The 21,511-nt window shown below is 45.2% G+C and overlaps 1 protein-coding gene across 1 annotated transcript in view; it reads left to right on the top strand.

The window, feature by feature from the left end:
* The window catches only part of LOC115586328 (sodium channel protein type 4 subunit alpha B-like), a 47,042-nt gene extending 25,826 nt beyond the window's left edge, over positions 1-21,216 (top strand). Inside the window, exons 21-31 of the mRNA XM_030425275.1 lie at positions 585-758; positions 1,459-1,581; positions 5,030-5,314; positions 5,599-5,652; positions 6,110-6,241; positions 6,338-6,442; positions 6,677-6,947; positions 8,288-8,900; positions 9,383-9,527; positions 9,608-9,682; positions 20,022-21,216. Of these exons, the coding sequence (XP_030281135.1) occupies positions 585-758; positions 1,459-1,581; positions 5,030-5,314; positions 5,599-5,652; positions 6,110-6,241; positions 6,338-6,442; positions 6,677-6,947; positions 8,288-8,900; positions 9,383-9,527; positions 9,608-9,682; positions 20,022-20,171 (2,127 nt within the window). The 3' untranslated portion in view covers positions 20,172-21,216. The remainder of the gene's footprint in view (positions 1-584; positions 759-1,458; positions 1,582-5,029; positions 5,315-5,598; positions 5,653-6,109; positions 6,242-6,337; positions 6,443-6,676; positions 6,948-8,287; positions 8,901-9,382; positions 9,528-9,607; positions 9,683-20,021) is intronic.
* Positions 21,217-21,511: the final 295 nt, after the last annotated feature.

The following is a 21,511-nucleotide window of genomic DNA, read 5'->3' as shown; positions in this document are numbered from 1 at the left end:
GATATCTATTATTTAATTTTTTTTACCCTATCCACCAATAGTGTCTCGCCTTAAGCCACTCACATTCTTAGTAACCTTCACTGCACTTAATGATGTTGACCTCTTAGAGTGCTATCAATGGCATAAATGAGTTGCTCATGCCCAGAAGCTTGGAAATACATATTTGGTTTACATTTCTATCACATTTAGATCCTAAGATACACACATTTACAATTTTGTGCATGAAAATGACATATTACAGAGGTCAATGACCTCTAGCTGACCTCAGGGGTCAGACTGACAATGCCTCCACATATTAATTTAAAGCTTAGGTCATCAAGAACAAACCCTGAAAGTTTCATGCTTCTTTCACAAAAAGCAAGATTATTGAGCTCAACATCTCCACTAATTCTTTTATACATTATTATACATACCAGCATTAATTTACAGTGGAGCAGGTATCGATGAAGACTCACTGCCGCCACTGACACCAGATGTGAAACCTTGTTAATTTAAATTGTATTGAAGAGGTATCTTCACTGATCTGTCAGATGTAGAGTGACCACACACCTGTCCAGATGCTTAAAGTGTGTGTTTGTGAACAGATGTTTGAGGATGTTCACCTGCACCAACGTCAGGTGTTAAAGATCGTTGTAGAGACGGCAGACCGGGTGTTCACCTACCTGTTCCTGCTCGAGATGCTCCTCAAGTGGATCGCCCACGGACTCAAGAAATACTTCACCGATGCCTGGTGCTGGCTGGACTTCCTCATCTTAGATGTAAGGATGGGATCAATGAGATTTATTATGGATAATATATTGATTACTGCCACAGAATCTGTCCTCTGATTGCTTGAAACTATCTGTACAAATCAAAGCTCAGCTATAACAGTTTTAATTTGAGGCTATTATATAGTTATATTAGTAATTATCATTAATTGATTAAGAATTATTCTATATCTCTTTTTTCACACATCAGTTTTTATCCTGATGAAACAAACCAATGAAAAAGGTTGATCAGTCAGCTTTGGACAGAATCAGGCTAGCAGTTTCCCCCTGCTTCCAGTCTGTATGCTAAGCTAAGTTAGCTGTCTCCCCTGTCTACAGTCTTTATGCTAAGCTACGCTAGCTGTTTCCAGTCTGTATGCTAAGCTAAGTTAGCTGTTTCCCCTGTCTACAGTCTTTATGCTAAGCTACGCTAGCTGTTTCCAGTCTGTATGCTTGTAATCCTACTGTTTCCCCCTGTTGACTGTCTTAATGCTAAATAGGTTAGTTGTTTCCAGTCTTTATGCTAAGCTAGGCTAGCTGTATTCTCCTATTTCTAGTGTTAGACATGGAATCAACCTGAATTTGTGACTCGCAGATAGAAAGACAAGAATATCTAAACTGTTCCTTTAAGCAGCTGAGGGATCTGAACTTCCTGTCTGTCCTTCACTCACCTGAGATATGATGTCATCAGCAGCAGCGTTGTATCTTCCAGGTTTTTCTGGTGTCTCTGATGGCCGACATGTTGGGATTCTCTGGAATTGGAGCCATCCAGTTTCTGAGGACTCTGAGAGCTCTGGGGCCCCTGAGGGCCCTGTCTCGCTTCCCAGGTCTTAGGGTGAGACCTGCACCTACATACACAGACAAACTGACAGACAGACACAGGTACAGGTGTGTTGATGATATCACAGCACAGTCGTCTACAGGTGGGCTCCTGAATGGAATACACTGAACTGTGTTTTACTATTGCATTTACATTTACATTGACGTTTGCGTTTCCATTTAGGGCATTTAGCAGACGCTTTTATCCAAAGCGACTTACAATAAGTACATTTGCCACACGAAAGAAGCCAAAATACATCACCGCAGATAGAGTAAAAAAAAAGAAACAATTTTCAATCCCTTGTTTGAGCATCGTAGCTGTTATTTATCAGTGCTATGATAAGAGCAGTGCTAAGGAAGGATAAGGGTAAGAAGATTCAAGTGCAATATTTAGTCAGTCACTGTTGTGCCTGGCCAGCTGGCATGTTAGCTGTAAGCTCTCTAGCTACAGCTGGCGAGAGTATGCATGTATTTAGAGCATTGATAAGTCGTAGGTGTGTTTTGGCCGTAACATGAGCTGACCCAATCGGAGTGACTTCTCCCATTCCCTTTAACAACCAGTTGCACCAGGACATGGAACATCCATATTTAAACAGCAGTGCTCATGTCTGCTGAAGGATGGTGGTCCCTCTGCCTCCACTGTCTCCCAATCATCTGTCCATCATCTACTCTCTTTGTCTGTATATGAGCAGATCCACTGATATTTAACACTGCTGTACGTCCCTCTGTGTGTAGTAGTGGTGCACAGATGGATCAAGTGGCCAATGATTGATCATTTAAATCATCCGACAGGATCAGTCAGGATCAATCATCAATTAATATTCTATGTTCTTCACACACAGTTCAGGTTCGTACGGTTCGTACTCATAAATCCTGAGCTCCATCACAGCTGTCTAAAAACATTTATTTCAGAAGCTAACAGTTTAATTCTGTTTCCTCTTTCCTGTTAAGTCTGTAATTACGGCTTGTACGCAGTGACATGACTTAAACAAAACATTTGAAATAACTGAGAGCCGCCTGTCTGATCGTTTCATCAGTGTACGTGTGCTGTGAAGCCGCCTGTGTTGGCTCATGTTACTGTCTGAATAATGCGTCTCTGAGTAGCAGGAAACACACTGACTTTGACTTCAGAGCAGGTTTTTGTGGTGCTGTCTGACCACACCTCACTTTAGGACCAACATGGCTGTTTGTTATTCACACAACATGGGCGTGAAATGCCGACACTAAACCAGGGGCCTGTTGCACAAAACTAGGATAAGGGATTAAGCCGGGATATCTTGGTTATCCTGGCTCAACTTATCTGTCATCCGGTTGCACAAAAGCGGGATAGGGGGCAGTAGGATATGTTATGGTATAAATTACCATGGAGATTTATTCTGTGGAGCTAGCCTGCTCCAGACCAGGCTAACAGCCAGGCTAACAGCCAGGATCTATTTAATCTCATCCCTTATCTCAGTCAGCAGTCACCACACATGGAAACCAATAGTTATTCCACTGCCCACTACACATTGTTATCACATATAACTAGACCCACTGTCATTATTTAAACGTTTGTGATCATTAATTTCAATCATTTTGGATAAATTATGATTTTAGATGATGTTGCTATCATTAGATAATTTACAGTTTCCCATAGACTATAAGGCTATATGTAAAATGACGGAATATTAGGGCCACAGAGAAAAACATAAAAAATTCACAGACTTCGAGAATAAAGTCATACATTTACGAGAATAAAGTCATAATAATTGTAACCCGTTGTTTTAAAGGAGGAGAGGTGTTAAAATGAGGGCTGTGGAGCATTTCGTGGAATTGTACTTCAGTATAGGTTTCACAAACAAGGAGATACTTCATCTTTTGGCACATCAGCATCACACTGTCATAAGTATCAGGACTTTAAAAAGAATATGCAAGAAAATGCATCTTTTCCGCAGAAAGAACCAGTCTCATAAATGTATGACTTTTTCTTTCTTCCTCAGTGTGGCCCGAATACTCCGTCGTATAAAATACACATCCCATATAAATATAAATACACATCAAAGTGTAACATTATGTTCCTTTATTGAATAAGGACAAAGTAAAACAGGTAAACCATCAGCTCCTTTCAGAACTGAAGTCACACAGTGACTCTACAAGATGGAAAGCACAGAATCAAAGCATATTATACAATACAAGCATAAATACACATTCAAAGGTCTGTATATAATAATACACCCCGCATGTCTGCACACTGAAATAAATGCAGGACAAATCCATACACATCAAATGAACAGACAAATGAGTGGATGCAGTAGCCTCCCTGCAAGCTTACACAGTATACAGCACAAACATCATAAGAGGCCAAATCAATTTAAATTAAATTAAAAAACAAACAAAAAAAACACAAATTCCTCTGCCACTGCAGGACATATTTAACTGAAATTTAAAGCCTGCATATTAACTAAAATCATTGAACACATATTGGTCCCTCACTCACATTGTCAGAGCAGAAAGGAACACACCGTTTTGGGCCTTCATGTAGGCTATTGGCTCACTTGACTTTACGAGGATTGACCTTTTATTTTTTTATTAAAGATGTGTCATCTTCTTGGAGCTGGGGGAGGAAAGAGAATAATGATTAATACATTTGTGTTACAGTCAGCATACAGTGTGCACTGAAGGCATAACTCACCTCCCGCTCAAGTTTTTTTATTTCAAGGTCCAATTTTCTAATTGTCCTCTTTTTTATTTCGGACTCCAGTGCAAGGTTTTCCATCCGTCTCTTCTTGTACTGTATATCTATATCTGCCAGTTGTATTTGGCGCCGGAGGTGGTTATTATTATTATTATAATTAGCTCATCTATTTATCAAAGAGTTATACAGTCTGATGGAGTTACATTTACACAGTTTCACTCATATCTGCAGTCCATTTCAATTAAAAATTCAACTGATTCATAATCAGAGTACAACTGTGTTTTTGGAGATGTGAATGAACTATTTGGATTGTAATTGTGATGTTTCAGCGGAGTGGTGAGTGTGTAATTGTGCACTACTTACGCATTCAGGCGGTCAGCAATACTTTGCCACGCTTTTTCTCTTTGCTTTATCACTGTGGCGGTGTTGCCTTTCTTTTTAACTATGTCTTTTACCTCCTCGTATGCCTCCATGAGGATTTCTGCCTCCGGCGGGGAAAAGTAAGCGGCTCTACTTGCCATGGTGAATCAGTGAATGTGTGATCAGTGGCGGGGTCTATTTGAGGGAGCTGTGAGCGCGCACTTATCCAGGATTGGTTTCACCTGGCTTGATGAATCCGTGTCTGCTCATCCTGGCTTGGTTTTTGTGCAACCAATTAAGCCTGGACGCTCTTGTTTTGGATTCATTGAGCTCAGCTCAGTCACTTATCCTGGATGTCTTAATCCTACTTTTGTGCAACGGGCCCCTGATCTCCCTCTAAACCTGTCTCTCTCTACCTGTCTGTGTGCAGCTGGTGGTGGAGGTTCTGGTCCAGACCATCCGTCCCCTGTTTGATGTGCTGCTGGTGTGTCTGACGGTGTGGTTGCTCTTCAGTATTGTGGGTGTGAACATGTTTGCTGGAAAGTTTCACTACTGTTTCAATGAGACGTCAGAGGAGTTCTTCTTACCTGAGGTAGTGAACAACAAGAGCGACTGTTTCTCGTTGATCATGATGAACTTCACGGAGGTTCGCTGGAAGAACCTCCACATGAACTACGACAACGTGCTGAACGGTTACGTGACGCTGCTGCACCTGGTCAGTCTGAACACTCAGCACACACACAGGAAGTCATTCAGTGTGAACTCTACAACAATAAAAGCATCAAACATGACTGACTCCAGTAACTTTTCATCGACTCTTAATGGTTTGACTCTATTCAAATGAGATTAATCTGTAATTTGGTGTAGATCTCAGTTTGTAGCATTTCATCCGAGTTTTGATATTAGAGTGAAGCTGCTGCATGATAATGGTTCATCTGAGCTCATTAGAACTTAAATGTAGTGTTCTTCTTATGAAGTTCTGTGTTGTCTTTCCGTCAGGTGACATCAGCAGATTGGATGGACACCCTTTATGCTACAGTGGACGCCAGACTGGTGAGTGTTGGTACTTGTACTGGTTCTGGTACTGACATTATCACTGGCACTGATATTATCACTGGCACTGACATTATCACTGGCACTGATATTATTACTGGCACTGATATTATCACTGGCACTGACATTATCACTGGCACTGACATTATCACTGGCACTGACATTATTAGTGGCACTGATATTAATACTGGCACTGACATTATCACTGGCACTGACATTATCACTGGCACTGATATTATTACTGGCACTGATATTATCACTGGCACTGATATTATTACTGGCACTGACATTATCACTGGCACTGATATTATTACTGGCACTGACATTATCACTGGCACTGATATTATTACTGGCACTGACATTATCACTGGCACTGACATTATCACTGGCACTGACATTATCACTGGCACTGACATTATTAGTGGCACTGATATTAATACTGGTACTGACATTGCAGGTGGAGGACCAGCCTGTCTATGAGCACAACATCTTCATGCACCTGTACTTCGTCTGCTTCTTCATCATCGGCATCTTCTTCACCTTCACCTACTTCATCAGAGCCATCATGAACTACCTGCAGAGCGACAAGATATGTAACCACACCTACTGACACACAGACAGGCAGAGAGACAGACGGACTTGTCTTTACTTTGTCTTTACTTGTATCTGTATGTTTTGTCTTTACTTTGGTAGGAAACACATTTTCATGACAGACGAGCAGTACAAATTCTCCAAGTGTTTGAAGGAACGGTTCTCCAGGTATCCTCGAGCACCTGGTCCCCGACCTCAGGTGGGTTCACTTGCTTCGTGTTTGTTGGTCTTTAAACTACATGGTGTTTAATTGTCCTGATTTCTTCAGTTAATGTGAATCTAGAAATCCACATAAATGTAACTTTGTCACCAGAGCAGTTGGTTTAACGGGTTGGACTTTCTGGTTTCTGTCAGTCAAAATAAACTCAAGAGATTTGAAATAGATTTATAAAAAAGACTTTGTAAGTTTCATGCTGCTCTTCATCACGCTCAGAATCCGGGCCGGGCTCGGCTCTTTGACCTGGTGACCAGTCGGTACTTTGAATTCTTCATAATGGGGATTATCTGCCTGAACATGGTTATTCTGGCGGTGGAGACGTACGATCAGAGCTACGAGGTGGACCACATCCTGTACTGGTTCCAGTTCACCATTGTCCTCATCTTCCTAATCGAGTTCATCCTGAAGATCAGCGCCTTCAGCCAGCACTATTTTGCCGACGGCTTGAACGTCCTGGACTTTGTGGTGCTAGTCGTCTGGATCGTCGGTAAGTTTTAGTGTGGTGATGTCATCGTTGTGTCTGGTGATGTAATCGTCTCGTCACTGTACAGCACTTTGATTCATTTAGTTGTAAAATAGTAGTGAAAATAGAAAATGTAACAAGCGAGTCAAATGTGCTTTAATTGTCTTTTGATCTCACAAAGAGTGTTTCCTGATTACTGTGGTGATGTACAGCTGTTCTCCTGGACACTGTGACATCACCGATCTCATTCATATTCTCTGTTCTGTCACTGTCCACCTCTGCTGATGCAGATTAGATAAGCTAATAAGAAGCAAATTTTTCAAACAGCTCTGAACCTCCATCTGTCCGTCAGTGAAGGTGGAGAACGTGAATCTTTGATCAGTGTGACTGCTGGACAGCAGGTGTCTCTTCCTTCACTGTGAGATCCACCTTCAGTGTTTCCACATCACTCTTGTGTCAGCTGCACACCTGGACCACATAACACACACCTAACTATCTGTGAAGTCACCAGTCGTGCTCACAGGCCCCAAGTCTTAAAGTCTGATTTTGAATGAGCGCAGAAAGAAATTACACTTTGATCATGTGAAAACAAACTGTGTTGGATATCATTCTCCACATTCAACTGAACGACAACCACAAAAAAAAGGAAATATACTTTAAAGGAGCAGGCTGTAGTTTTGTTGAAGAAATGTTAATGAGAAAAGAAAGAATAAACTCTTTTTGTTTTCATGACGGAATAGACAAACTGATCTTAAAGGAGTTTTACTTTGTGTATATGTGGCGGACCCCGCCGCCTTTCTAGCTTCAGACAGTGTTCTGGGACCTTATTTCCTCTGAGAACAGCTTGTTTATTTACTGATGGAAAAAATGTTTGTATTATTACCTTTGTAATATTGTAAATATTAGAATTCTCAGTTTGATTTCTTCTACAAAACTACACAATGAAGCTTTGAAAACGCTTATTTGATCAGTAATGACTCAGACAGGAACGAGTACACAAAGATGATTGTTTTAGCACCTTTTCAGCACCATCAGTAAATTGTGGACCCTGTAATACAATATCATCACACATACTGAGTTAACTTCTGTCAGTGCTGCTACATTCACTGACACCATCAGGAAGCAAACGTGTGTCTGTTCTGCCCGTCGGGACGTAATCACTGAAAACAGTCTCTGAATATCTTCACCCTGGAGGTATTTTTCAAAAAGATTTGTCTTCATCGATCTAAAACGGTGTTTAGGTGTGTATGAAGAAATACCTGTGTTCATGTGGGCAAGAGATATCAGGAATCAGCTCCCTCAGAAGAAGAAAAATAAGGTGTTTAATGTCATTTGTTCTTTCTTTCTTTCTTTCTTTCTTTCAGGGTTGTTTCTTGCTGACGTCTTGGAAAAGTACTTTATATCGCCCACTGTCTTCAGCATGCTTCGATTGGTTCGTATTGCTCCTATCCTCCGTCTGATTCGCTGGGCCAGGGGGATCCAGAAGCTGCTTTCAGCTTTTGTAGGCTCACTTCCCGCCCTCTTCAACATGGGTCTCGTCTTCCTCCTGCTCATGGTCACCTTCTCCATCTTCGGCATGTTTAATTTCGCCTACGTGAAGAGGCAGTACACGATCAACGACATGTTTAACTTTGAGACGTTCTGGAACAGCATGATCTGTGTGTTTATGATCAGTACAACTTCTGGGTGGGGCGGTATGCTGTATGCTATGATGAACAGTCCTCCAGACTGTGACCCCTACGCAGAGCACCCAGGATCCATGGTCAGAGGCGACTGTGGCAACCCAACTTTGGGCATCGTCTTCTTCATCACCTTCATCTTCCTGTCCTACCTGCTGTTGGTCTACCTGTATCTCACCGTCATCATGGAGACATTAAACTCAGAGGACATGGATGCGCTGAGCGATGACGACCTCCAGAGGTTTTATAAAACCTGGAGCAAGTTCGACCCCGACGCCTCACAGTTCATACCATACGGGTGAGTCGACACACCGGCAGGTAAACAAAGAACACTACACAACAATAAACTTTCTTCAACCCAGAGAGCCATAGAAATTTATTTGAAACAATGTAATTGATTGATCACACGCATTAACTTTATTAACATCAACAATTCTTTTCTGGTTCTGTATTTACTCCCCCATTATTAGATGTCAGTCAGACTGCTGATGGGTCCTCATGTCATGTCACAAGTCATTGGCCAAGAAAACACAAATGAAACAACAACAACTGCTCCACACCTAAAGATTTTGATTTGTTTGGCCAGATTAGATACAAACCAGCAGGTGAACTGAAACAGGGCCTTGAGGGAAGGTTCAGCCACTGCAGAACCACTGAAACACCCAGAGATCTCTAAAGGAGGACTGACTATCTGACTGATGGGGCCCAGTTGGACCATGACTGTTCCAGTCTGGACGTTTGAGTTTACTGTTTTCAATTCTTCTGTTCTGTTTTCCACAGCGAGCTGTCAGATTTCTGCAACGCTCTTCAGGGTCCTCTGAGGATCCCCAAACCAAACGCCACCAAACTGAGCCATATGGACCTGCCTCTCTTTCCTGGAGACAAGATCCACTGTATGGACGTCTTCCTTACCCTTGCTTCTCAGGTAACACCACCTGATCCCTTTTCATATCATCATCATTTGTATTATTGTTGCTGTTGTTGTTAATCTTTATATGTGTGCAGGTTTTGGGTGAATCAGCAGAGATGGACGGTCTCATAGCCAGAATGGAGGAAAAGTTCACGGCTAACTCGTCTAAGGTTTTACACTGTTCTGTCCTGTTCTGTCCTGTCCTGTCCTGTCCTGTCCTGTTTTGTTTTGTTTTGTTTTGTTTTGTTTTGTTTTGTTTTGTTTTGTTTTGTTCTGTTCTGTTCTGTACTGTACTGTTCTGTTCTGTTCTGTTCTGTACTGTTTTGTTCTGTTCTGTTCTGTTCTGTTCTGTTCTGTACTGTTCTCTTTCTTATGAGAATATCTCTCCATTACGTATAGAATATATGTTATGGGATTGCTGACATCCTGGCAGCTGACGTGAATCATCATTTAAGACACACCACGCCTATCGTGGCTTCCCCTGCGCCGTCTATAAGTAGACCCAGCTGTGCAGAGTATGGTTGATCTTCTGATTTTCACTACGGCAAATCAGACGACGTGAGAGAAAAAAAAGAGAAAAGAAAATAAGGAAGAGGGGGAGTTTGAACGGTGGCTTGTGTGTGATCCGGTACCTTTTGGGTGGAGAGCTGGTCTTACGTTAGGCTCCTCTCAGGGTTGCAAGTCGCTGTCTTGCTCTCTCTTTTCTTTTGCAGAGGGAAAGTGAGCTGAGGGTACCGAGTGCAGTACAGCTGGTCTGAGGATGCGACATAGTCGCGGGTGCAGCCAGCGTCCTCTCTCATCATATTCCCTTCCTTCCACTTTGTGCGATTAAAGTTTTTCCATCGGGAGAGGGTACCGCGTGCGGTACAGCTGGTCCGGAGAAGCGACGAGTCGCGGCCACGGCCAGCGTCCTCCCCCCTGGGTTGCTTTCGCATTACACTAAGTACGTGAAAAAAAAAAAAGGGGGGGTTTGAATAAGAGAGCAACGCACAGTTGCTGCCTGCTGTCTCTCCCCCTCCATTCATTCAGATATCAGCAAGGCAAGGCCATTGAAGAGAGTGCTAGCACCTAGCCAGTGCTATCAAAACACTGGGCGCACTTCTGGGTCACATGACCGTGACGTCATGGCTATGGCAAGCCGGGAGGGCCCGATGTGCTTGGGCTGTGGGAGAAGAGTCCCTATAGAGGACTCACATGATGTTTGTGTTTTCTGTTTGGGGGAGGACCATGCACAGGCAGCAAGGGAAGAGCCTGCTGCATGTATGAGTTGTTTCTGCATGACAGCAAGGCAAAGAGAAGCACGCTACAAGTTGTTTAAAACAGGCACCCCTACTGTAGGGCCGCAGCCTGCCAAGCGGTCTAGGCCGGCGGCCGCAACAGTGGGGGCAAGGGCTGGCACGGATGCTGTACACACCCCCATTACTGTTTGCTCTGCAGGGGGGGTGCGGTCTGTGACTGAACCCCGCCCAATCAGAGCTGGGCCCTCACATGAAGCAGCTGTCATGGGTCTCCATCCCCCCTGCCCCCTGATAGATGTGGAGGGGGACGAGGACGACAGTCTCTCCCTGCATCTCTCGGATGAGGAGATCGATGTCCTTACCGTAGATCAAAGGGAAGGGGAGGAGGACTTTGACGAGAAGCAGCCACCTCGTTTGCAGGGCCTTATCAGCAGGGCCGCGGCTGCCTTGAGGGTGGACATGCCACCTGACCAAGGACCTGCCCCATCGCGCTTTGATGACGAGATGGGAGGTTTTCAACCTCCACCGCAGTTCCTGGTGCCCCTCCTCTCAGATTTTGAGGATGTGGTCAGGAAGCAGTTTAAGACACCAACGGCAGTGGGTCATTGGTCTGGGCTCTGTCGGGCCATGACTGCAGTGCATGCTCCAGAGAGGATTGGCTGCGGGCTACCACCCTCTGTGGACACAACTTTGGCAGCTCTGGTGGCTCCCTCCAAATCGGTTCTTGGGAAAGGGAAAAGCCGAAGCAAGAACTGCAGTGCAATGGATAGCTTGCTGGGGAGAATGCATAGTGCTATGGCTGTTCAGACGAAACTAGCCAACACGGCAGCCATATTGTCTCTGTATCAGAGACATTTGGTCCAGCAATTGTCAGAAGAGGGTGGGGGGCTGCTGGTAGGTGAACTACAGGAGGTCTCCTCACTTCTCCCTAAACTCATGAGGGAGCAAGGGGTGGCAGCAGGCAAGGCCTTGTCAGGGCTCTGGCAGGCACGTCGCCACCTGTGGCTGTCGCAGTCCCAGTTGCAGCCTGAAGACAAGGCATGTCTGCTCAGGCTGCCAGTGGAGCCGACAGCTATCAGGGTTCGTACACATTTTTCAAGGTCAAATTCAAGCACTTTTCAAGCACTTTTAAGGGTAATTTTTAAGATTTTCCAGCACCTTATTGCTGGGGTGAAATACGTATCTAAAGGAATATATATACTTATGATTTTTTTTCTTCACTTTTTATCACAGTTATGTACATTGTATCATGCTGTAAACATCTAAAATTACATTTTATAATAGCAAAAACTTCAGAAATTAATAATCCAGTCTGATCCCAATTTTGTGAAAGACACAGATTTATAATGTCAAGCACTTTCAAGCACTTAAACTAAAATCCAAGCACTTTTCAGACCTTGAAAACACAAAATTGAAATTCAAGCACTTTCAAGGATTTCAAGCACCCGTACGAACCCTGAGCTATGTTTGGGCCAGACGCGACAGCAATGATCCAGCAGGCACAGGAGGCTCGTAGTGCAGCCTGAGAGATGTCAAACGCTTTGAGGCAGAACACCGGCTGGCAGGAAGGGCGTCGGCTGCGACAGCCGCAGCAGCAGCAGCAGCAGCAGCAGTTCAGTCAGCCCCTGCCTGACCTGAGGGTAAGGCTGGAGGCTGCACGGCGTGGTGGAAAGGGGAACAAGGGCCGTGGTGGTAAAGCACCCCAGGGCCCAAAATCCTGATCCTGACGCTATATCTCTCCCAGCCTGCCTCCGCCCTCAAGGGTCTCAGGCTTCCTGGGAGGCCCTGGGGGCGGACCCTTGGGTTGTTTCGACAATGATCCAGGGGTATCGTCTTCAGTTTCTGAGCACCCCTCCTGTGACTACGGTGCCCGCATTCTCCATCGTTGCAGATCACCAGCACAGAGAGGTCCTGCACTCAGAAGTATCCACTCTTCTGGCCAAAGAGGCCATCAGGGAGGTGGGGCAGGAAGACAGGCAGGCAGGGTTTTACTCCCATTACTTTCTCGTTCCAAAACGCGATGGGACACTCCGGCCAATTCTGGACCTCAGGGGCCTGAACAAGTTTCTCTGGCCCTTGAGGTGCAAAATGTTGACTGTGCCATGGGTGAAACAGGCTGTCCTTGTAGACAACTGGTTTGCAACAGTCGACCTCAAGGACGCATATTTCCAAATACCAATCTGGGAGGGTCACAGGAGATTTCTCAGGTTTGCCTTCGACGGCAAAACCTTCGAATTCTGTGTCCTCCCCTTTGGCATCTCACTGGCTCCCCGCACCTTCACCAGGTGTATGGACGCAGTCTTGGGGCCTCTGCAGCAGCAGGGTCTCAGGGTAATGAATTACCTGGACGACTGGCTGATATGTGCTCAAATAGAGCAGCAGTGTCATCGTCACGTAAAAATGCTGTTGTCACACATCCAGGACCTGGGATTGTGTATCAACGACAAAAAGTGCATTCTGCAGCCAGCTCAGACCACCCAGTTCCTTGGTATGTGGCTGGATGCCAGGACGGGATTGGTGAGATTGACACAGGACAGACAGGACTCCCTCAGCGATTGCCTTGTGTACTTTTGTCAAGGGACCAGAGTCACTTGGAGGCTGTGTCTCCGCCTCTTGGGCCTCATGGCTGCTGCTGTGCAGGTGGTTCCGCTAGCTCTTCTGCACATGCGGCCAGTGCAGAGGTGTCTTCAGTCTGGGCCTGTGCCAACAGAGAGACCTACGGGCTATGGTGCTGGTCACCAGGAGACTGTGTGTGGCCCTCAGATGGTGGAAGGTGCCTGGGAACGTCTCGAGAGGCAGCAGGCTAGGTCCAGTCCTGCGTCGGCAGGTAATATCTGTGGACGAAAGGGCACCAGCGGACGCTGGGGTGTCCTCGGGCAGGGCCAGCATATCAATGTCTTGGAGCTAAGGGCAATCCACCTGGCCCTTTGGCATTTTCTGCCAAGGCTGCAGAGCCGCCATGTCCTTGTAAAGACCGACAGTACCACGGCGGCGGCATATGTCAACAGACAAGGAGGCATGGGCTCCCCACGTCTGTGCAGGATTGCGCACAAACTGTGGACATGGGCATACACGTGGTTCCTGTCAGTCAGGGCCATGCATGTGCCGGGAGTGGTGAATGTGGCGGCCGACCTTCTCTCCAGGAGCGGGCCACATCCAGGGAACTGGAGGTTGCACCCAGCAGTGGTAGAGACGATCTGGCACCGCTTCGGCAGAGCAGTGGCAGATCTGTTTGCCTCGAGAGACAATGCTGACTGCCCGCTGTTCTACTCCGTGGGGAGGGACTCGCCCCCCCTGGGCACCGACGCCATGGCACACCAGTGGCCTCAGGGGCTGCTCTACGCTTTTCCCCCATTCAGCCTTCTGCCCAACCTGCTGTAGAGTATCGGTCAGGAGGAGGTCCGTGTGATCCTGGTGGCGCCAGACTGGGACCACATGACATGGTTCTCGTGGGTGACACCACTCCTGGACGGAACACCCTGGAAACTTCCAGTTCGCCGGGACCTGCTGAGCCAGGCACAGGGGACCCTGTTTCATCCCTTCCCTCAGGGGCTCAATCTCTGGGCCTGGCCCCTGAGAGGGCCGGTCTATTAGACATGGGCCTCACGAGCTCGGTGGTTCAGACCCTGCAGAGTGCTCGAGCCCCATCGACGAGGGCAGCTTACTCCTATCGCTGGGAGCTGTTCGTGTCATGGTGCGCCATCAACCAGATCGACGCAGTGACATGTTCGGCCCCAGAGGTGCTTAGGTACCTACAGGAGCTCCTGGAAGCTGGGAAGTCACCATCGACCCTGAGGGGTGTGGTGGCAGCCATCAAGGCCTCTCGTGTGGGCGAGGCTAGGCTGTCTGTGGATGACAGTGGCCTCTTATCACAGTTCCTGAAAGGTGCGCAGAGGCTTGTGCCACGCAGCAGGAGGCCAGCCAGCCCGACATGGGACCTGGGTCGGGTTCTGTCTGCCTTGGAGCAGGGGCCCTTTGAGCCCCTGGAATCTGTGAGCCTTCAGTGGATGTCACTCAAAGTGGCATTCCTCTTGGCAATAACATCAGCCAAAAGGGTGGGGGAACTGCAGGCTCTCTCTGTGCATGAGAGTTGCTGTCGATTTCTGCCAGGCAATACGGGAGTCGTCCTGCGTCCGAATCAGGTGTTCCTACCAAAAGTGCTCACCGACTTTCACCTGAATCAGTCAGTGGAGCTGCGCTCCCTTAGGCCCTCCCAGGAGGCAGGCGAAGGTCAGGAGGAGTCAGCGCTTTGTCCAGTCAGGGCATTGAAGATCTATATTCAGCGCACAACGGCACTCCGGAGAACAGATCAGCTGTTCATCTGCTTTGGGCCCCAGTGCCTGGGTGAACCAGTGTCTAAGGCTAGGCTGTCTCATAGGGTCGTGGAGGCAATCCAACAGGCATACAAAAAAACAGGCGAACCGGTGCCAGTGGGGGTAAAAGCGCACTCCAGGCGGGGCGTGTCGACCTCCTGGGCCTTGTGGCGTGGTGCCACCCTCTCAGAGATATGTGCGGCCGCTACGTGGTCGACTCCGACCACGTTTACACGGTTTTATTGTTTGAATGTGGCTGCCAGCACCTCCTTCGGTGAGCGTGTGCTGAGGGCCACTTCAAAATAGATTTAGACTCACAATGCCCCTGTGCTGGTTGGACCGGCCAGGGTGATGTCCCGAGTTTTTGTCAGTGGTCTGGCAGGGTGCTGGCTATCTGAGTGACCTCTTCCTCACACCCAGCCTTTGCATCTTGCAGGGCTTGTTTTGCTCAGGTGGCGTCGTGGCGGTGTCACTGACTCCTTCCTGTGTGGGGTGTATAATTGTAAATAGTTCTTGGGTGATTTGCACACACTGTGTTTTTTGTTTGTTTGTGCACCCGATGGCGGTGATGTCTCATTCGAAAATATCAGAGGGAGTTGCTAAAGGAGTGGCGTCTGCTCTGTCTCCTTGGCACCCTCACGGTGTGTCTTACAGAGTCCCATAACATATATTCTATATGTAATGGAGAGATATTCTCATAAGAAAGAGAACATTGGGTTACACGGTAACCCTGGTTCTCTGAGTATAGAGAATATCTCTCCACCTTGAGGCCGCTCGGGACCAGTTCAAATCAGAATAATCAACCATACTCTGCACAGCTGGGTCTACTTATAGACGGCGCAGGGGAAGCCACGATAGGCGTGGTGTGTCTTAAATGATGATTCACGTCAGCTGCCAGGATGTCAGCAATCCCATGACATATATTCTATATGTAATGGAGAGATATTCTCTATACTCAGAGAACCAGGGTTACCCCGTAACCCAGCGTTCTGTACTGTTCTGTACTGTTCTGTTCTGTTCTGTTCTGTACTGTTCTGTTCTGTACTGTTCCTTCTGTTCTGTTCTGTTCTGTTCTGTTCTGTTCTGTACTGTTCCTTCTGTTCTGTTCTGTACTGTTCTGTTCTGTACTGTTCTGTACTGTTCTGTTCTGTTCTGTTCTGTTCTGTTCTGTACTGTTCTGTTCTGTTCTGTTCTGTACTGTTCCTTCTGTTCTGTTCTGTTCTGTTCTGTACTGTTCTGTACTGTACTGTTCTGTACTGTTCTGTTCTGTTCTGTTCTGTACTGTTCTGTACTGTTCTTTCTGTTCTGTTCTGTTCTGTACTGTTCTGTTCTGTACTGTTCTGTACTGTTCTGTTCTGTTCTGTTCTGTACTGTTCTTTCTGTTCTGTTCTGTTCTGTTCTGTACTGTTCTGTACTGTTCTGTTCTGTACTGTTCTGTACTGTTCTGTTCTGTACTGTTCTGTACTGTTCTGTTCTGTTCTGTACTGTTCTTTCTGTTCTGTTCTGTACTGTTCTGTTCTGTTCTGTACTGTTCTGTCTGTTCTGTTCTGTACTGTTCTGTTCTGTACTGTTCTGTACTGTACTCCTCTGCTCTGTCTGTTCTGTTCTGTCTGTTCTGTCTGTTCTGTTCTGTCTGTTCTGTTCTGTTCTGTACTGTTCTGTTCTGTTCTGTACTGTTCTTTCTGTTCTGTTCTGTTCTGTTCTGTTCTGTTCTGTACTGTTCTGTTCTGTACTGTTCTGTCTGTTCTGTTCTGTACTGTTCTGTTCTGTTCTGTTCTGTCTGTTCTGTTCTTTCTGTTCTGTTCTGTTCTTTCTGTTCTGTTCTGTTCTGTTCTGTACTGTCTGTTCTGTCTGTTCTGTTCTGTCTGTTCTGTTCTGTCTGTTCTGTCTGTTCTGTTCTGTCTGTTCTGTTCTGTTCTGTACTGTTCTGTTCTGTTCTGTTCTGTCTGTTCTGTTCTGTACTGTCTGTTCTGTCTGTTCTGTTCTGTCTGCTCTGTTCTGTTCTGTACTGTTCTGCTCTGTTCTGTTCTGTCTGTTCTGTTCTGTTCTGTACTGTTCTGTTCTGTTCTGTTCTGTCTGTTCTGTTCTGTACTGTCTGTTCTGTCTGTTCTGTTCTGTTCTGTTCTGTACTGTTCTGTACTGTTCTGTTCTGTACTGTTCTGTTCTGTACTGTTCTGTTCTGTCTGTTCTGTTCTGTTCTGTCTGTACTGTTCTGTTCTGTACTGTTCTGTTCTGTCTGTTCTGTTCTGTACTGTACTGTTCTATACTGTTCTGTTCTGTTCTGTCTGTTCTGTTCTGTACTGTTCTGTTCTGTACTGTACTGTACTGTTCTGTTCTGTTCTGTCTGGTCTGTTCTGTTCTGTTCTGTCTGTTCTGTTCTGTACTGTCTGTTCTGTCTGTTCTGTTCTGTCTGCTCTGTTCTGTTCTGTCTGCTCTGTTCTGTTCTGTACTGTCTGTTCTGTCTGTTCTGTTCTGTCTGCTCTGTTCTGTTCTGTCTGCTCTGTTCTGTTCTGTTCTGTCTGTTCTGTTCTGTTCAGTTCTGTTCAGTTCTGTCTGTTCTGTACTGTTCTGTTCTGTCTGTTCTGTTCTGTTCTGTACTGTTCTGTTCTGTACTGTTCTGTTCTGTCTGTTCTGTACTGTTCTGTACTGTTCTGTTCTGTTCTGTACTGTTCTGTTCTGTCTGTTCTGTTCTGTTCTGTTCTGTACTGTTCTGTTCTGTACTGTTCTGTTGTACTGTTCTGTTCTGTTCTGTACTGTTCTGTTCTGTACTGTTCTGTTCTGTCTGTTCTGTTCTGTTCTGTACTGTTCTGTACTGTTCTGTTCTGTCTGTTCTGTTCTGTACTGTTCTGTTCTGTACTGTTCTGTACTGTTCTGTTCTGTCTGTTCTGTTCTGTTCTGTCTGTTCTGTTCTGTCTGTTCTGTTCTGTTCTGTACTGTTCTGTTCTGTTCTGTACTGTTCTGTTCTGTTCTGTTCTGTTTTGTACTGTTCTGTTCTGTTCTGTTCTGTTCTGTTCTGTACTGTTCTGTACTGTTCTGTTCTGTTCTGTTCTGTTTTGTACTGTTCTGTTCTGTTCTGTTCTGTCTGTTCTGTTCTGTACTGTTCTGTTCTGTACTGTACTGTTCTGTTCTGTACTGTACTGTTCTGTTCTGTTCTGTCTGTTCTGTTCTGTCTGTTCTGTTCTGTTCTGTACTGGTCTGTTCTGTTCTGTTCTGTACTGTTCTGTTCTGTACTGTTCTGCTCTGTTCTGTACTGTTCTGCTCTGTTCTGTTCTGTTCTGTACTGTTCTGCTCTGTTCTGTTCTGTTCTGTACTGTTCTGTTCTGTACTGTTCTGCTCTGTTCTGTACTGTTTTGTTCTGTTCTGTTCTGTACTGTTCTGTTCTGTACTGTTCTGCTCTGTTCTGTACTGTTCTGTTCTGTACTGTTCTGCTCTGTTCTGTACTGTTTTGTTCTGTTCTGTACTGTTCTGTTCTGTTCTGTCTGTTCTGTCTGTCTGTTCTGTTCTGTTCTGTTCTGTCTGTTCTGTTCTGTACTGTTCTGTTCTGTACTGTTCTGTCTGTTCTGTTCTGTACTGTTCTGTTCTGTACTGTACTGTTCTGTTCTGTACTGTACTGTTCTGTTCTGTTCTGTCTGTTCTGTTCTGTCTGTTCTGTTCTGTTCTGTACTGGTCTGTTCTGTTCTGTTCTGTACTGTTCTGTTCTGTACTGTTCTGCTCTGTTCTGTACTGTTCTGTTCTGTACTGTACTGTTCTGCTCTGTTCTGTTCTGTTCTGTACTGTTCTGTTCTGTACTGTTCTGTACTGTTCTGTACTGTTTGTTCTGTTCTTTCTGTACTGTTCTGTTTCTGTACTGTTCTGCTCTGTTCTGTACTGTTCTGTTCTGTACTGTTCTGCTCTGTTCTGTACTGTTTTGTTCTGTTCTGTACTGTTCTGTTCTGTTCTGTCTGTTCTGTCTGTCTGTTCTGTTCTGTCTGTTCTGTTCTGTTCTGTTCTGTACTGTTCTGTTCTGCTCTGTTCTGTTCTGTTCTGTTCTGTACTGTTCTGTACTGTTCTGTTCTGTACTGTTCTGTCTGTTCTGTTCTGTACTGTTCTGTTCTGTTCTGTACTGTACTGTTCTGTTCTGTTCTGTTCTGTCTGTTCTGTTCTGTTCTGTACTGTACTGTTCTGTTCTGTCTGTTCTGTCTGTTCTGTTCTGTCTGTTCTGTTCTGTTCTGTACTGGTGTGTTCTGTTCTGCTGTCTGTTCTGTTCTGTCTGTTCTGTTCTGTCTGTTCTGTTCTGTTCTGTACTGGTGTGTTCTGTTCTGCTCTGTTCTGTTCTGTTCTGTTCTGTACTGTTTTGTTCTGTTCTGTTCTGTACTGTTCTGTTCTGTACTGTTCTGCTCTGTTCTGTTCTGTTCTGTTCTGTACCTTTCTGCTCTGTTCTGTACAGTTTTGTTCTGTTCTGTACTGTTCTGCTCTGTTCTGTACTGTTTTGTTCTGTTCTGTACTGTTCTGTTCTGTTCTGTTTTGTACTGTTCTGTTCTGTTCTGTTCTGTTCTGCTCTGTTCTGTACTGTACTGTACTGTTCTGTTCTGTTCTGTTCTGTCTGTTCTGTTCTGTTCTGTTTTGTACTGTTCTGTTCTGTTCTGTTCTGTTCTGTCTGTTCTGTTCTGTCTGTTCTGTACTGTCTGTTCTGTCTGTTCTGTCGTCTATTGGATTTACAGAAGGAATCTGTCTGATGCTGTTTTGTTTATTGATGTGCTGAATTTGTGTGGATGAGCCTAAACTAAAAATGAAAAATGTTTATACTCATCATTGTTGTCATTAGCAGTTTTATTGTGATGTATTTTTTTTGTTGCATTCTGCTTCTTTTTAAAGGAAGAACAGCTTGTAGCTCAGTTGTGGCTCACAGGGATCCAAATAATTATATAAAAAAATGTCTTCCATCTTCTGAAACCAAAAATTATTTTGGTCCCTTTCAGGTGTCCAATGAACCAATCGGCAGCACCCTGCGTCGGAAAAAGGAGGAGGAAGTGGCGAAGGTATCCAGAGAGCATACAGGAAGGGCCTGGCGCAGCGCGGAGACTGCGGCAGAGTCTGAGGACGATGGCGGTGGTGTTTCAGGTGTCTGAGGCTCCGCCCACCCAGGTGGTGCTTTAGAGTAAGTCTATCCTCCATGCTGGTTCTCCAGTAAATGCCACCGACTTCCTGCCAGTTGAAAACCTGAGGGCCTGTGGACTCACCTGCTGGTTAATGTCAGCAGGGACGACACATCTGGAGTTCCTGAACAATCAACACACTTCATCTTCTGCCTTTAAACATGAAAACTTCAGCTTTTTAATCTTCTAATAGTCTTTCACCGTATGAGCTAACACCACTGCATTAGATATTAAACTACTAATTACACATGATATCAGTTAATATGATCATGTTTCCACTGATTTGGGATTATAGGCTCTAAGTGACACATCAACATGTTGACCTGATGATAGTGACAGACAGGTAGACAGGTAGTCACAGCTCTTATTGATCCAATAAAATTATTTAAATCCAAAAGTCTTTACTGAAACATTTTGACCGAAACACATCTGTGCGTCTTTGACAACTCACCAGATGGATGAAAACATCACGTCCGTCAAAAAGATTCAACACCACAACTTCATCCTCCAAATACTCAGAAATGTTACTAATGTATTCAGGACATACATTTCTTTTACTCAATGCCTTTATTCTGAAAATATTATGACTTATTGTATTAAAATATTGTATTTTACGTCATCATTCAAAAACATCTCTTTAGCATTAAACATGTAACATTATCATGTAGCATTTTATAGCTTCCTGTTGTGAGTCCAGACTGTCATCGTATTAACACGACCGTGGTTTCATTGTGTAGCTCCGCCTCTAATACGTCTGTCTCCATATTCATTAATGATGACAATAACAACACGATTATATTTGATTGATTACAACTGATTAACCAACATTAATGTGACGGAGTCGCATCTGCTGCCTGCAGTCAGATAATGTGAATGTTTATTATTCACACTGAACAAAAGAAACCACTGATTAACTTTACAGTTTTTATACATCTGTCCTGTTTTTGTAGTCTGAAATTTATAAAAATGGATAACAATTGTAACTGACTAAATAAATAATAAAAAGCTCTAGACTTGATGTTTGAGTCATGTTGTGTTGTCTTTATTCCACCCAAGTCCATTTACCCAGCGGTGAGCTCGGGTCTTGCTCGGGTCCAGCTCGGGTCTTGCTCGGGTCCAGCTCGGGTCCTGCTCGGGTCCGTCCTGTGTTGACAGGTTCACAAAAAAACGTGCAGTTAATGGACTGCAGAGGATACTGTCCGGAGGTTCCAGTCCTGAATGTTTCGGGTCCGAGTTGGATGCAGTGTGTGCGGTGCTGGACGGATCCACACCTACACAAGTGCTCCTGAACTCAACCCCGCCTCTCCACCTGC

The sequence above is a fragment of the Sparus aurata genome, chromosome 8, assembly GCF_900880675.1.
Source record: "Sparus aurata chromosome 8, fSpaAur1.1, whole genome shotgun sequence".
In the NCBI taxonomy this organism is placed as follows: Eukaryota; Metazoa; Chordata; class Actinopteri; order Spariformes; family Sparidae; genus Sparus; species Sparus aurata.
This window is presented reverse-complemented; position numbering and strand designations above follow the sequence as displayed.